The following is an 18,072-nucleotide window of genomic DNA, read 5'->3' as shown; positions in this document are numbered from 1 at the left end:
ACACTTTGACTGAAACAGCATCATGATGCCAATGGACTTGTGCCTTTCTAGACCAATCAAAACGCTTTAACACTACATGTCATTCACAACCATTCACACACTAATGGCAGGCTACCATGGAAGGTGGCAAGTGATCCATTTGACCCGTTTGTATATCAGGTTATTGTTACAGCTGTACGGCCTATTAGGCTCAACTGTCCAGAGGTTAACCTCCCGTCACCGTAATGTATCCGAGTAGTTCTACGACCAGATACTGGTGTATAAATAAGATAATCTCTGCCTGAAGAAAAACTGGATAGTGCGGATATGGTTATTCATGTTCAACCCCTTTGTCCACTGTACAGGCTATGGGTTTTATGACCAGAGTATGAGGTGATATGAATGGTCCATTGATGTAGGTCACTGGATTGCTATAGATGCACAACACCTCTTTCCTGCTTGGAACTGTGCTCAGGCAATGCACCGGTGAGCAAAGAGAATAAATGAGTGCGAGCAGCAGGAGATATTTCATGATTAAAGCAGATGAAAGACAGGAATGAAAAGATGGCTAATTAAGAGCAACATTGCCAGTTTGCAGACGATGACTGACACTTCGGTCCCACCGTCCTTACCAAAAGGTAAGTGAAGTTTCCCTCACGACAGTGAATGATCACATACTGCAGTCACAGAAATGTCTAATGGGTACGACGGTCTTGCCGCTGCATGCTCTGATTCAGGTATCGACATACACTGGTTATCAGTCTACGTGGTTGCATAATTTCATATGACTATTCATCTCGATTATCTGAACCTCCATAGAGGATTTTTGTCTTGATAAGAATTAAATGATATGAATGAGCACGCACACACTCGACCTATTCCGTTTTCCTTTTGCAGCGGCTCCAGCGCGTACCATAGTATACTGCTACATAGACAATGTGTTACATAAATACACAAACAAATATCTCCACTTGAAGGCTGACATCCCTCCATGTTGATGTGTGTATTTCTGACATGTGAGGGTGCATGGCTTTACACACGAGAACATAAAATGAGCACTGAGCTGGGTGAGAGTGTGCCGCGTCTGTGGTGAGTCACTGCTGTCATGTCATTAAGCCAAGTAGTAATAAACATATCACATCCTCAGAAATATCATACTAATTAAGGCTCTCGACTGTGTAAAGGGCGAAAGAAATGATGATTTTAACTCAGCTAAATGTCAAAACTTTGATCGAAGAGAAAAATGTATACAAACTGAATTATTTCTCACAGAAGTTAGGAAGTTACAGTGCAAAACAAACAATAGAAATGTAGTGTTGTATAAATAATGATATTGCTGTTCACTGGCTTATAATTAACTAAACAACAAAACAATCTGAGCGAGGTGCTATAAAACTCACCCCTGATTCTGTGGAGTTCATGGATAGCGGATAGTACAGAGTGTGAACAGTCCGACTGTATTACGTTGCTGTGCGAGACATCAGAGGACTGAGAGGGACAGAAAGTTAATGGGCATGATGTGTGGCCATAAGTAATACGTCAGCTGGTGTGTCAACAGCACACCAATCCTTTCCTAAGCTCACAGCTTCAGATGTCAGAACAAAGACTTAACACATTTGTGGATGCCTCCTTCAGAGAGCCTGCCAGGTTGAACAGGAATAGGGTCCTTCTCACACCTCTCAGGATAGAATCACAAGTCAGCAACATCTCTGCCATTTGTCCTCGATATGGAGAATAAAGAGATTGAGACAGAAAGAGCAACAAATCAGAAGCAAGCATACAAAGAGTTACAATGAATGCGACTGGCGGCAAAGTATGATGTGAAATGGAAAATGACGCTGTGATGTTCAAGCCCGTTTATAGAGACCACTATAATCATAACCTAATAATAGCTGCCACCTGTTTGAGTTGGAGACTCCTGTGCTACTCAAAGGGTCTGGCAGGCCTCTGGTGGGACTCTGAAACCAGCCTGATTTACACACCATCAGACGATCACATGGTGATAGAAGAGCAACCGTTAAGGATTCTCCTCATTATATTAGGATTAGAAACAACCTAATAAAAATACAAGTCATATATGCATTTAGTTTGATATGGTGCCTGGAAAATCTGAGTAGGCTCAACATTTTTAATTAAAAAAAATAATGAGTCAAGAATAATTTAACAGGGTTGCACAACAAATGCTCGACAGGAAAACAAACAGTAGTGGGGACTAGTGCTGGGAGGGATGAGCACAAATATGTATCGCGGTACGTTTTAAGATTCTGGCGGTTTCACGGTATTGTTGTTTTCCTTTGACTGTTTTGTGACAATAAAAGGAGTAAGTGGGCAGACATTGAACACATGCACATTATAAAGGGGGCATCCGTCAAACATATCAAAATTCGGAAAAAAGCACTCGGTTCTGTTATGATTTAAAATCACATAACACGACACCAACACCACATTATTGCCCAATACAACCTCGTGTAGCATGACATAACACATGTGTTATACATTATCGTGTGTATTTACATTACACAAGGAAAGAAAGGTAAAATCCGAAAAAAGCATCCTCTGAATATGTTAAATAAGTGTTTATAGAAATACCCGTTCTTATCCTCTTGTTGGTCTAAGCATGTGTGTTGTTACATAGCAACACAGCTCTGGAGAAAACATTGCAAAGTGCTATGAATTTCAAATTCATACAAAAGAAAAAACAAATCTAGTTGGTGCAGCTACATGAGGAAGAGTGAATGCATTTCACTGACTTGCTGACTGAGGTAAGTCCATTTTAGATGATATTATTTAGTGTAAACGTGTCTGTGATGTTACACTTCAACAGTTCAGTGAATCCAATAACGTTCAACAAGGCGTGAGCCCATAAGGAAAACTAACCATCATAGATGACTAGCTACTACAACAAGTCCTCTTCAGTACAGGTTTTTTAACTGCTTGAAATTTTAATAAGAGAATAACGCTGCCTCCTGCTCCACAATATTATTAACCGTTTAATTTAAGAGCCTGTTTAGAGTTTGAAGTTTGCCTTAATTTAGGAGAGTAAAAACACCTGTTTGTGTGAAGTTATACTCTGGTTAACAAAAGTTAATCCACACCTTTTGTTGTTCCACACAGAAATTGGGGCAAGAAGATATCCTGATGACGACGCCTGGTCCAAAGAAATGTCTCAGTTTCCCTCCCTTCAGGTAAAAATCTAAATTGTTTATAGGATACACATGTTTTTGTGTCAAGTTATTTCCCCGTCTACTTTTAAATAATCCTATTTTAATACAACACAAGCAATTGCTTCACATACACGGATATGTGTATATGTATGTGTGTATATACATATCTACACACACACTATACACACACACACACACACACACACTATACATACATACATACATACTATACATACATACACAGCCACACACACACGTATACACACACACGTATACACACACACATATACACACACATATACACCCACACACCCATGAATAACGCAAATATGTAATGTGTCAGTTCCTTTTTTTTTTTCTTGTGTAATGACTGTTGTCCTAATGACTGGTCAGGAGGAGACTGCGGGCAGCAAAAGACAGAAAGTTCTGGATCACATGGATCAACAGGACGGTGACTGAAAGGGTGGACACGCAGATTGCAGCGCTGAGTTCAGAACTTCTTGCCGCGCGTCACATCCTGACAGAGGCGATAGTGGCTCTGTTTCAGAATCAGCAGCAGCTGACAGAGCTGTGGTTTGAAGCAGTAGAAGAGAGATCCCAACTCTACACCATGGATGACTTTAATGATGGCGACACCAGCTCACAGCCAGCTACATGTGAGGAAGAGCAAAAACAACAGAGTCCATCAGCTGACACCAACCGGTTGGTGAAGGAATCGAAGAAGGAAAGCTCAATGAATCTCTTTTACGTAGGCTCCAGCGTCGATGCCGCGGAGGTAAAACGTGAGGAGAAAAGGGTCCAAATGGACAGAACCAAAGAGGAGGCTTTGCTGACAGAGACACAATGGGCTGAATGGATGGACGAACAGGAAATGAGAGGAAAATGTAAAGTAGAGCACGTCAACCAACAGAAAGGGCCAGCACCTCCTGCACCACAGAAACCGTTGAAGCAAAACATGAAAGAAGTGAACACCCTGACAAAAATTAAGACCTGCATCCGTCACCTTTTTAATCCTCATACATCTTCAAAATGGGAGCGATTAGAAGAGGACTACGATGAATGAAAATGTTTTGTTGAGATGTGCGTTTGCCATGCTTTATAAGTCACACAATAATTGGTGTATTAAGTGTAATACCCAGTAAATAAAACATTGCGATAACAAGTACAATCTCCTCGAGTGTGTTGGTGCTGCAGTGTGTATCAGAGTGATTTATGAGTTGGTCAGTGGTGGGTAATGATAGTGGAGCATTTTGCTAACACTTTGCCCAAATTATGACTATGCTCATCCTTCTCCCACTTCAAAACACACTTGGTAAGCTGAGGTCTTAACTTCTTCAAAAGGAAACCTTAAATTGAAAGAGGGAGAACAGTGCTGTTGTTAAAAATGTTTCCAGACACCTACATTTGGTTTTATCCATCAGGGCAGTACAATCTTCACACATCCATCTGAAAGCATCCCGGCTTCATTAAAACATCAATCTTAAATCAGTGAGGTGAAGAGTTACAGCTGCATCATCTTAGTCCTAAAGCAAGCAAAGACGCCTGACAGAGGTTTCAGACTTGATCGAAAAACAGACCAGACTCCTTTAAAAAAGGAAATCTCACTTCAATCGAGAATATTGTGTGAAACATGAATAACCAGTGGAAACAACGGTCATCATTTAATCCGAAGTGCCTTTTATCAAATGATAAAAACAAGTGCTCAGTTACTTGACTTCTTAAGAGGAATGATTTTATAGTGGGTGCTCTGAAGACAAAGAGCGATTGGCAAGCTAATTACACAGGCTCTTTATAGTGGAGAAGAAATGCAGCAGTGAAGCTGCCTGGCTGCTGTAGTATTCAGGATACAGTCCAAGAAACGGGATTAGCACCACACTGAGAAGGAATGTTGTGAATAAGAACATGCTTACTTTAGCAACCATACACACATCCTACTGCGTGTGTGTGTGTGTGTGTGTGTGTGTGTGCGCGTAACCTGCTTGTTTGCAAAGCGCCTGACAACATATGCATCGGGGACTTCAATTCAAAACAAACCTGCAACATCCATCTCAGCAAGAAAACTAGTACAATTACAGATTGTTATATTTGAATGACCATGAAATATAAGGAACGTCCCACCTGTCGATTAATGAAATCACGCACTGAAGAAATGATGTATGAGAAACTCGCCTAGGTTATCTTTTTCAACATAAACAGAGCAAAATAACACTGAAACATAAAGGGCTCACAAAGACCATGTTTACCATTCCACGCATCCACAGAAGGCATAACTTTTGTAACTCGTGACCTTAAAGCCGCTTTGACTGTGAGCTGGTTCAGAATACCAAGATTAGGTTTCAACCACATTTCAAGGAGGGAAAAAAACAATCATGATTTCATCTTTATCAGAATAACTAAATGTCACCTGTGAAGAGAGAATATGATTTATACATGAATGATGTCCTCCAATCACAATTAAAAAATAAATGTAAAGTTATTGGACAAGTGACTTTTAATCTCAGAGACAGAGTGGAGGGTGTGCAGAAAGTGGCCTTGGTTTGATATTAATGCATCACATCCAGCCAGCCAAAGTCTACTCTAATCATGACCTGCTTCCTCTCTCTTCTCAGAGATCAACATCAGCACCAGTAGGTGGCACTAGGTACCTTCCAAACACCAGCCCAATTCTGCAGCCAGATCAGCGGCCCTACAGAGCAGTTCACATTGATAGACCATCGCCTCGCTCTCTTAGTATGATACACACTGATTTCATCTGGTGTGTCGAGTCATTCATATCTGAGAAAATAACAGACATCAACATAAAGTCATGCCCAGCTGAAGAACCTAGCTACTCTTCAAACATTGGAGGAGGAAACTACGCAGATGTCCAAAAGAAACCGGGCGTCCCAAGCCCAGCTGGAGGAGCAGAGAGCAGAGACAAACCGGATCAAAGCAGCCCGGAAAAAGTCAGAAGATATGTTCGAAAATGAGCATCTTCTTTGGCAGCAGGAGAAGTACCTCCTTCAGGCCACCGAAGAAGATCTTCAGAGCCAGATCACCAACATGCAGAAGAAGAAGAAAAAATGGTTCAAACTCTTCTCATGCCGGGGTTGAAAAACATGCAGCATACACGTTAATGCAGCAATATATATCCTAAAACATCAGATATAACAGTAAAACACAGACTGGGTACATTTTACTGGACGGGTACTTCTACTTTTGTAAGTAAGGACTTACTTGGCAAACAGTTAATGTTATTATTATTATTAGGACATCTGATAACTTCTACTATCACAGTAGAAGTTAACAGATGTTCTAAAAATCTAAAAATGTCTACTGTGATAGTAGCGTTATTATTAGGACATCTGTATTAGTATTATTATTAGGACATCTGTTATTCGGACATCTGTTAACTTCTGCTGTGATAGTAGAAGTTATCAGATGTTCTAATAATCTACTAAAAAAAACAAACAAATCTGAACTGGACCAAGTGACGAGCCTGTAATTCATATGGGCATCACTCCCCCTCACAGAGGTCCAACTTCCTTGTAGATGTCTGTTCTTCAGCTCATTCTAAACATTAACTGTTCTAAATATTAACTGTTTGCCAAGTAAGGACGTACTTAAAGTACCAAAAGTAGAAGTACCCGTGCAGTAAATAACCCCACGCCCCTAGGGTTCATTCTGTACACACGACATCATTGCACTTCTGTCCATCCTGGGAGAGGGATCCCTCCTCTGTTGCTTTCCCACAGGTTTCTTCCCCTTTTCTCCCCGTTAAAGGGGCTTTTGGGGAAGTTTTTCCTGTTTCGATGCGAGGGTTCTGGGACAGAGGATGTCGTATGTGTACAGATTGTAAAACCCTCTGAGGCAAATTTAAAATAAATAAATAAATAAATAAAAGAACAAAAAATAAAAAAAATCTCCTCCGCGAATCGCCACCTTATCGTGGTGGAGGAGTTTGAGTGGCTCAGTGATCCTGGGAGCTATGTTGTCCGGGGCATTAGCCCCTGGTAGCAAACAGGTTTCAGGGGAGAGCCCAGACTAAGAGCGGTTCAAAACGACCCCTATGATAGTTAGCCCACGGACTTTAGCCACCTCGCACGGACCAGGGAAACCGGGGCACCCTCCTGGAGCCAGACCCAGGAGGGGAGCTCGTAGGCGAGCGTCTGGTGGCCGGGCCTTTGCCCATGGGGCCCGGTCAGGCTCAGCCCGAATAAACACCATGGAGCAGCCACCCTGTGGACCCACCACCCGCAGGGACATGCATCGGGGTCGGGTGCTATGCAGACCGGGCGGTGGGTCGGGCGGGAGGCCTGGGCATGCCGATCGCCAGCGGCATAGACTAGCTCTAGGGACGTGGAACGTCACCTCGCTAGCGGGGAAAGAGCCGGAGCTGGTGCAGGAGGTGGAGCGATACCAGCTAGATATAGTTGGATTCACCTCCACACAGCGTTGGCCCTGGAACCAAGCTCCTGGAGAGGGGTTGGACTTTGTCCTTTTCCGGAGTTGCCCAGGGTGAGAGGCGCCAGGCGGGAGTGGGGATACTCACGAGCCCCCGGCTGAGCGCCGCTGTGTTGGAGGGGCACAACAGCTACGGTATTCAGAAGCTACGAGCTACAACAGTTATTGCCTCGTTGCTTTTAGATGCTAATGAGACACGCTGCTTCGTTTTACTTCTTCCGTTTGGTAGCCTTGAGAGACCTTAGTCTGCAAGTATGTCTGCATGAAAAGATGTACGAATATATATTATATTCGCCAATGCTAATCGCGGTTAGCATTTCCCCATTGGCCGTAATGTTAAAATTAGCTTAGAAGCTAGCGACATGTTATGATGTTCATAGAAGAAGACAACTTTAGTACTGTTAAAAGCATCTTGCAGTTCAATGGGGACACCTGCGGCTTATAGACCAGTGCGGCTTATCTATGTACAAATTATTATTTTTTTCTTTTAGAAATCAGCTGGTGCGGCCTATATGCCGGTGCGCTCTATAGTCCGGAAAGTACGGGAGTTAGAGAGACATTCATGTTTGGCTTGAGCAAACTGAACCTCACTGTGAAATGAAACTCCAACACAAACCCTGTGAAGTGGTGAAATGATGCATGTCTCACAGTCAATCGACTCAAGAACGCTAAACCAAACACACTTACACAAAATGCACAAAAGGGCAAAGCTATTCAGAAGGCAAACATACTAATGTTGAGTTTGGTACTTCTCACATTCACATTGGAGGACAACTAAAAACTAAAATCAGTGCAGCCACATCTTAAGGTGCCCATTTGTATTGGAACACTTTTAGTTGGCAGTTTTTCAAAGCAAGTACTGCAGTAAAAATTGGCAGGCATGAAAGTTCTACTCTAAATCAGTCTTATGGCTGCTCAGGTCAGCTTTCTTATGCAACTACCAAATCCACTGAATATCAGGCTTTATTGAAAAGAAATCCATTGGAAACATGTGCGGTGGAAGTAGATAAATGATTCCCGGTTGCAAATATTTCAACAACCCTCGTTTAGTCCCTGCCTCTGTTGCTCTCTCTCTCCAGATCAATACCTTCAATGTTCAACTGATTACAATTACTGCCCAAGAAACCCCACTGACACACAGAGTTTCCCTCGAGTTCAGAAAGGCTAACATCTACTTAATTTTTGTCAAAATGGAAGATTGTGATCTGCCAACAGCAGCCCAAGAATTCTGTCATGAAATATTAAAGCACTCAAGGCTTAATTAATCCATCAGTAACAGTCATACGAGTACAATACACTGCCCCATGTTATTTTTGTGTGGCCTCATTAAGCATTAATCACGGTAAACATGTTGCAACTTCAGTTTCAGTTGGGGATGCACCAACACCAATATCGTCAAGAATCTTGGAGTTACCTTTGATCAGGATTAGTCTTTCAACTCTCAGATAAAACTTATTTCTAGGACTGCCTTTTTTCACCTACGTAATATTTCAAAAATCAGGCACATCTTATCTCAAAGCGATGCAGAGAAATGAGTTCATGCATTTGTTACCTCTAGACTAGATTACTGCAATTCCTTATTTTCAGGCTGCTCTAATAAGTCTCTTAAATCTCTCCAGCTGATCCAGAATGCTGCAGCTCGTGTACTAACAAGAACTAAGAGGAGAGATCATATTACTCCTGTATTAGCTTCTCTGCACTGGCTCCCTGTAAAATCTAGAATATAATTTAAAATCCTTTTACTTACCTACAAAGCCCGAATTGGTCAGGCTCCATCATATCTTAAAGAGCTTATAGTACCATACTGCCCTACTAGAGAGCTGCGATCCAGTGATTCAGGGTTACTTGTGGTTCCTAGAGTCTTAAAAAGTAGGACGGGAGCCAGAGCCTTCAGTTATCAAGCTCCTCTTCTGTGGAACCAGCTTCCCGTTTCAGTCCGGGGGGCAGACACACTCACCACATTTAAGAGTAGGCTCAAGACTTTCCTCTTTGATAGTGCTTATAGTTAGGGCTGGCTCTGGCTTGCCTTGGACCGGCCCATGGACAAACTGGTAGAGGCAAAAACTACAGGGGGACTTCCTACACTGAGCACCTCTCTCCTCCTCTTCTTCACCTCCGTCTGTATGCATTGATGTCCCATTAATGCTCATTACTAACTTTACTTCTTCCCCGGAGTATTTGTGCTTTCTCGCCTCACAGGATGACCGCAGTTTTATCTGGACACTGGTTCTTCAACCAGCCATGGCCCTGCTGACACCTACTACGATATTCATTATTAATCCTATTACCGATACCATTAATGCACAGTACTGATTTTGTCTCTTCCCTGGAGTCTTTGTGCTTCCTCTCCTCACAGGTTTCCATGGAGCATGGTTTCATCTGGACCCTGGTCCTTCCTCCTACCATGGCCCTGCTGACTCCAACTGCTAATATCACTTTTATTATTACTCACATTACTATTTCATACTACCGATAACATTAATGCACATTATTGACCTGCTTCTTCACCAGAGTCTCTGTGCTTTCTCGCCTCACAGGTTCCTGTGTATCCGGGTTTACCTGGACCAGGTGTTGCCTCCTGTCGTGGTTGTGTCATACATTGAATGTGCTGTAACTACATTGAATGTGTTGTAATTCACTATCCTGTTCTACACATGACATCATTGCACTTCTGTCCATCCTGGGAGAGGGATCCCTCCTCTATTGCTCTCCCACAGGTTTCTTCCTCTTTCCTCCCCGTTAAAGGAGTTTTTGGGGAGTTTTTCCTGTTCTGATGTGAGGGTCCCGGGACAAGAGGATGTCAAATGTGTACATATTGTAAAGCCCTCTGAGGCTAATTTGTAATTTGTGATTTTGGGCTATACAAAAATAAATTGAATTGAATATCAGATACCGACTCAAATGGCTGGATCGGGTATCGGTGACAATGGTGCTTCAATCCAAATCTACTATATATATATATATATATATATATATATATATATATATATATATATATATATATATATATATATATATATATATATATATATATATATATATATATATATTTTATACAGGAATTTTAATTCCCGTTTAATTTTTGACTAAATGAGGCATCATTTAAAAGTCTTGAGTGGGTTTTAGATACAATGGGTCACATTCATAATCCAACTAAATGGATTTTTATTGTGCAGCATACGTCGCACATGATACACAACAATCATTCAGTGGGATAATAGGAAGCACACATGAATTATTCTTAGTATGCAGTGCATCCAATGCACACAGCCATGCTCCCATATAGATCCTAATGGGCTGCAGCAACACTTGTGACTCCCGCTTTTGGGACAGCGTCGTCCATGCTACGCTGAAACTCATTTGCAAATATACAACATCCACTCACCACTGAGGAAGTGGGCTCTACATCGAGTTGCAAATGATCTATTTCATTAGCATGAGGAGTAGGAAACGCATCCCACAGCCTTTGTCACCACGTGTTTTGGATGGAAAGAATGGCCACAGCCCACCTGTGCTGTATCACTGCTATGTCTGTCTGTCTGTCTGTCTCCGTCCGCCCTTGCTTTCATCGTGTGCAATGGACCCAATTACAAAAACTGTCAGAACTCAGTTGCTAGTTTATTACATTTCAAGAGTGACGGGGGTGAAGGTTTGAGAAAGATGCCATAAGTAGCTGACGCAGAGGCTTTGCTTGGGCTCTGATACAAGAAAATTACATATTCAGGCAACTTAGCCTTTTACACAAATAATACAAACGATACATCTCTTGGCGAGCCTTCGTTGGACATCTGTAATTTGACCATCCGCTCTAAACCTAAACACACATATCCTCTCCTACGCTTTGGCCTGACTCGGCTCAGTGAAGATTAATCTATGTAGGAGGGCAGACTTACGAGTTTGAAAGCCAATTCCCTGGCTCCATCTATTGATTAGAAGGTTGATCGAGCACTACCTGCTCTCTCGTTACTGACAATCTTCTCTGCCACAACTTTTGGCCTTTGTTTTTCATATATATAAATAAATTAATTACTATACGAGTCATTTATCAGTCTACACTGTCGTGCTTAGTCTTGTTTACAATAACACGCAGGGGCTCAGACTAGGAATTGTATGGTTGTGCTTGCCTGTGCACACCTTATGTGCATGTGCTTGAGAATGTGTGTATGAGTCTAATGAGACTGTAGAGAACATCGCTGGAGGGTAACACAATGTCAGTGCACAGTCTCCATCCTGCAGTACACAGGCTGTTCCTCTGACAGGCAGCGACATATTTTGGATGAGTCCTCCAAAAGCTCTTTTAAGGGAATTATCAGAGGGGCTAAGACTGGGTTCAGGGGATGGAAGATGTGATGGTTCAGGGGATGGAAGATGTGATGGAAGAGACAATGTAGGGAAGGTTGCCCCTTAAGGACCCGTTTTTTTGGATCATTGAGGGTAATGACTCACAAAAACACTTGGTTGTGACCTTGCTGCAGAAATAATTCAGACAAGGTATGCAGCATGATTGACAGGCAAAGACAGGCTCAATCAATTAATCAATTCATTTTGATCAAGTTAAAGTGGATCTGGCTGTGCTGAAAGGCTTAGCTGACATTAGAAGATGAATTAACTAATAATCAGTGTGAGGATTTGCAGCTTTTCTGTATCTTATTATAAACTGTGGAGATTAACATTTTCTTCAGACAAAACAAGCCTTTAGAAGACAAACAAGCATATCATACAAAAGATAAATACACATGCTCTGCAGGAAAGTTCATCTTGAGATTTATACATTTTGTATGTTAACATAACAACATCATAAGCCTCAAGTGGTGGCTACTGAAGCAGCAAACTAGCTTTTGAATTGAAATGTTCCCAAAGTTTTAAAGTCAGTTTTTTTGTTTTTTAACCACCTGTCTCCGCCTCGTGCTTTGATTTTCTCTTTCCTCCACTTTCAACTCATGCAGTCACACTATCGCTTCTTGGTTAACATCCATAGATGCGTTTACTGCATGGCTCCATGATTCCATGGCTAAAACAAAGCGTTGAGGTAGGGCATTTAAATCAGGCAGTTCCTCCAGTTTAATGACTCACAACTGAAAAATAGGCTACGTTACTCAATGTTCAATCTTTTTCCAGGGTAATAAGCAGAAATCCAGAAAACAATGTGCTGTCAGGTCGCTAGTTTAAAGCACGGCTAACAGATAAATAATACAAAGTGTATACAAATCTGAAGCAAAGGGATTTGGGCATACACCTCAGCTTCCAGGCTCTTAGCAAACAACTGAGCCACTATGACATCTCCTGAAGGTTAAAATTCAATCTAAATCATCTGATAACATTTTGCACTTGTCCAAAGGTGAAACCACTCGAGTAATGTATCACAGGCACACTCGGCTGTGTGGGAGGCAGACCCGAGGCACTCAATCACAAAGTGTGAGCAAAAACCCATTAACAACCCCAAATAGTGTCACGTCATACTTTCACCAATGTGAAGATGTTTTTTTGTTTTTTTCTCTTCATAGCAGCTTCGAGGTCAGCTTCAATCAAGTGCTTGTCAGTGCGTGTGAGCTTGTCAGTGTTACAAACATCCCCTGGGCTGTAATGAATCCTAATTTAAGCTGCCATCGGGAGACTTCCAGAACGAGGCCACAGGCTGTTTCCAAGTGGCCGCGACGCCGTTCTCACCGACCAATAACAGCCACAAGCGAGACACTCGTTCCTACAGGACAGCCAAACATGGCTCATTTCACCGCATTATCAATAGAGGACAATCACTAAAATCAGCCGAAAAGTTCCAGCATGGTATATGCAACATGTACTGAGATCCAAAACCTTGTGAACAATTGTATTTAAATAAAGGCATTGACAGGCAAATCATGATTCTACAGTGTCTAAATAGACCAGATTACTAACCAAGTATTTATTCAGACACTGCAGTATTTAAACACTTAAGCAATATACTAACTCAGTGGTTTGAAAAAGGGATGAATGAAGCACTTGTGCAGGCCACGTTCTTCCAAAAACAGGTGTATTATCTACATTACCCATTCACCCTGTCCGACAAACATGAATGAAAAACCCACTCGGCATATTTTACATCAGATATATTTAGCATAAGGCTGTGAGTGTATAGTCTCTGTGACACAAAAACCTACTTCCCTGTTTCACAAGCGTTAAATATTTTAAAGTACTCCATGCTGAGCTACAGAAAGGAGGGAGGGAGGGAGGCATTGATTGAGAACTGGAAGCAGCGTACTGAATCTCAGAATAACAGCACGAAATACTGATCATTTTTCTCAACTCTTTAGCCGAAATATTTATCTTTCTTTAAAAGAGATGTGAAATCACACTACATGTCCAAACTAATTGCAAATGCAGGGAAAGTACACTCACTCAGAAATGTCATGATACGGTTCTCCCTTATAATTAAACATGGAGACAAACTACTAATCCGATAGTTCCTGATAATAAGGAAAGGTGACAATTCACATTCCACAACTGAAATACCATGGACAGAGACTTCAAGTGAGTAAACAAAGGAAAGCAGGACAGTGTATACATTATTGTACAAGCACACAAAAAAGCAAGTGCTAGATGCTGAAGCTTCACTCACCATTGAATAATGTCTGTGTTGGACCTTCTGTAGAGCTTCTTTTAAGGGCAGCTGAGCTAACTGGGCCTTTCCTGAGAGAAACAGCATGGCTCCTGTGTTTGGTAATGAACATTTCCATAAAGTGTGGGAAGAAGACGATACACCCAAAGCATGGCCATTTGTAGAAGGTGTAACGGTAGAGGCAGCTCACGCTACGCAATGGTAAAGTGCTGCTAACAGACAGCCGCTAACATATGGCTGCGTTTCCTTCGGTTCGACTTTGCTCCCTGGCCTCCACACAGGTGGTTTAGACGAGGGGTCACGAGACGTAGCTGTTGGCTAATTAGTCTAATTAGTCCAGGTGCATACATTTGCCTGACGCTAAGGTTCCTGTCACAAAAATAGTGGAGTGGACAAAACGTCTGCAGTTTCAGACACATTTCATTTTAGAATGTTTATGTTTTTATTGATTGTCTGTCGTTATAAACTGTTATATTTTATTTGTTAACGAGTTTGTTTTATTTATATTCTTTTAGGGGTGATCTTGTTCTAAAGATTAAATGGAAGAAGAGACTAAAAAGGGATAATTCATATGAAATGTACAATTATAGTGAATAAGGAAGAACATGATGAATACATTACGCATACTTACTATTCTCCAAGTGGAAAACAGATATCTGGACACAATATGTAGGCCTACTTGTATATTTCTTCAAAATGTATCAAGAAATGCTCACACATTAAATTCTAACATCCCTGCATTGCAAGGAAAAGTTAAATGTGCGTCAATAATGAAATGACTTCCAGAACTTGGCATCATTCCCTTCCACCACTTACTTGACAAAGCAAACTGCAAAATGGTATTTGCTCTTTATATTCTTATTTAATTCATGAAATTGTGGATTGGAGCTTTATGCTCTCATTTTAGTAATGAGAAGTTGTATAAACTCACCTAATGCTGGATTTGTGAATGACTTTAAAAGTTTGTGACTTTGATTCACAATCCTTGTTGGGTTAGGAAAGTGTTTAGGCAGCACATAAATGCATCGTCAATACTGCATGTGCAATGCACACACATCAACTGTAGACCTTTTTAGCTGGATTGCCTGTCTTTGTGTTGTGATGTTGAGTGTTTATTTCACTGACTTCTTTGTAATGCTTGATTTCCCCCCCCCCAGGTATGAGAAAAGCATGGCTAATCTCATCCGTTGTAACCCCTCTCTCATCTTAATCTTATTGTATCACACATCACATCATCTCTCATCGTATCTCAGTTGACCTCACCTCATCCCCTCATCTCCCCTCATTACATTCAACCCTGTCTGATCTGCCTTCATCACATTTATTTCCTCTTGTGAACCATCATATTATGCCATCTTTCCTAAATTCTTATACCGCTAACTTCATTCCATACTAGACTACGAGACTAATCATACTGTACATCTTACATCTGTGATGCATACATTGAGCCAACAACAAATAACTATCACTGACTGTGTTAAAACCCGAGAAGATGATGCTGTCGCTGTCAGTGTTTAGCCCTACTCTCCTCTTAAGTGGAAAACCTAACAAATGACGAACAGAACTTCGGATAAACATGGCAACAACAGTACGTAACTAATGGCTCACACTGAATGTCGGACTTTATTTGGCAAAGTGAGATCCCTGCGTATTATGTAACTGCCCTGGTAAGTGAAGCTGCAGGATCAGTTTCAATGAAGTCATTAATAGATGCTTTCTTTACCTCTTCAGCTGAGTGCACTGCACTGCACTAGAGTTTAATGGAGAAGACATATTTGGCCCTAACTTCAGTGGGGAGAAGTGTATGCTACTCATAAGCTAAATCAATTGGAGACAGCGATCTGGATGATGCTCAGAAAAAAAAAGTCTGGAACACTTCAAGAGTGGTGAGATGAAAAGCTTTGCAATAACTACAACAACTACATTTCGTTGTATGTCCGTACGATGACAATAAACATCCTTATCCTTAACAGCTGCCACTGAAACAGAATGCACTTATGGACACACATACTGTATCTGTATCATTTCTGTCGACAGCGCTGTTAAATATCAGAACAGCCTGTCTGAAATGACATGGTACCATTGAATTGGACGACTATCAAGGGGACAAGGCATGGGACCAGACATGACCTTTACTTTTATTACTCTCATTAGATGGCATTTTACAAATGATTTTAAAGGTTGTCTCTCAGACCTTTCGGGCTGTATGTCATTGTTGTGAATGAAGCATACCCAACATTTTACTTTGATACTGTTCCTAGGGTACCATGACTCAGCATGTTGAGTTGTGTGGAAATATATCTGCCATCAATCTCCAACTCTGCTGGTGGTGTATCTGCAAACTGGCCACTTTTCATGAAAGGGAAACATAAGATGAACCGTTGAGCAAGCATGGGCCGGTTGCAACCTCTATGTACACAAAGACACTGATATATGGACTGTGCAGCTAGGAGACAGATCCTATAGCTTACCGGAAGAAAAGCATAAGAGCAGGCAAAATGATCAAAGGATGCTGGCATCAGAGCACATATAAGAAATCCTATCAATGAGTCTATAATTTGCACAGCCAGGATAATTACACGAGGTGTCTGTGATGGCGACATGATAACAAACCAAGCAGAGTGTGCAGCTTGGTATGGTGATGATCATAGGCATAGACTGTTTGGTATTGGTTGTAGTCATATGGCCCATACAGTCCTACAAGCTACAGGACAGAGTAAGGAAAGCATTGGACCAGCAAATTGATGAGTGCATCACATGAGGGCCGTGAGCACGTCGCAGCACCACCATCATGAAACTTGTAATTTGCAGGACAATGTGAATTTTTGAGAAAGATACTTGACAGAACCAGATAATCTCCCAGATGCGTGTTTTTACTGGGTCTTTACTCACAGAATCACTTGCGTTTTTACGCAGCTGCTCATCCTCTCCCACCAGAGCGCCCGTGTCCACCACCAATTTCTCGAAGCACGCCGAGCCAAGAGAGGAGCTCTTCTGCTGGTACGTGATCAGCTGGGACACGGGGAGTTTTGGGCTTCCGTGTGCCGTCAACTCGGGTTTGCTCCCCGTGGCTCCAGAAGCGGCGCCCAGGGGATGTAGGGGCTGTCCGTCGCCGCTGGTGCCGGGGACCGCGTCGCTCCCATGGGACTTATTATCGCCTTCAAAAGGCGTCGGCGGAGAGCACAGATTCGGCTGAGACGACGAAAACACCCGGTCCAATTGTTTCTTTTTCCTCTTAAACATCCATAACCCCGATTCCTTTTTGCTGGCCTCCGCGCCCCCGGCACTACGACGCTCCGATCCCAGTTTGGGACTCAGCCAAGGCTTGGTTTTCCCCTGGAAATTCTTCCACATCCTCCGTTGGTAGGACAGAGACTCTTGTCCTTTGGCGGTGCCCTCATCCTTCGGGGATGTCTGCTCCATGGTGCCTGTGCAGCAGCCAGCCAGCCTGAGCACACACTGAATCGTGGAAGGATGTCACAGTTAGGCTGCTTCAGCTCGGGAGCACTTTCACTGATGATTAGTTTATAGCGCCAAGAAGGAGACGCACGGTGAGACGAGGAAGGGGGTGTTAGTCTCCAACGAACCTTGTAGAATGCCTATGCAGGCGGTACTGTGGATTTGTATGTCACACACTGTGCAGCACGCTTGTCAGACGGCAAGCATTAGCCTCATCTCTTGAAGGTCTGCGTGAGCTCAGGGCTGAAGTTAGAACACATGTGGCGACTTCTGCAGGACTACCGAGACATGCTTCGTAAATGCTCCGCTTGGTTGTTGGCGGTCCTTGTGCCTTCTGCTCTGTCCAATGTGATTTGCAAAAAGGTTTAGTCAATTTCCCCATTCATTGTTTTATTCAAATGAAGGACGAAGGCTGCGCCGCGCCGCCCTCTG

At 42.3% G+C, this 18,072-nt stretch overlaps 1 protein-coding gene across 1 annotated transcript in view; it reads right to left on the bottom strand.

Moving 5' to 3' along the window:
* mctp1a (multiple C2 domains, transmembrane 1a) overlaps positions 1–17,604 on the bottom strand; it is a gene marked incomplete at its 5' end in the record, with an annotated part of 113,626 nt that extends 96,022 nt beyond the window's left edge. The window contains one exon of the mRNA XM_079270164.1: positions 17,074–17,604. Coding sequence (XP_079126290.1) covers positions 17,074–17,604 — 531 coding nt within the window. The remainder of the gene's footprint in view (positions 1–17,073) is intronic.
* Positions 17,605–18,072: the final 468 nt, after the last annotated feature.

The sequence above is a fragment of the Melanostigma gelatinosum genome, assembly GCF_949748355.1.
Source record: "Melanostigma gelatinosum genome assembly, chromosome: 6".
Classification (NCBI taxonomy): Eukaryota; Metazoa; Chordata; class Actinopteri; order Perciformes; family Zoarcidae; genus Melanostigma; species Melanostigma gelatinosum.
The sequence above is the reverse complement of the archived record's forward strand: the minus strand, read 5'-3'. Positions and strand labels throughout refer to the sequence as shown.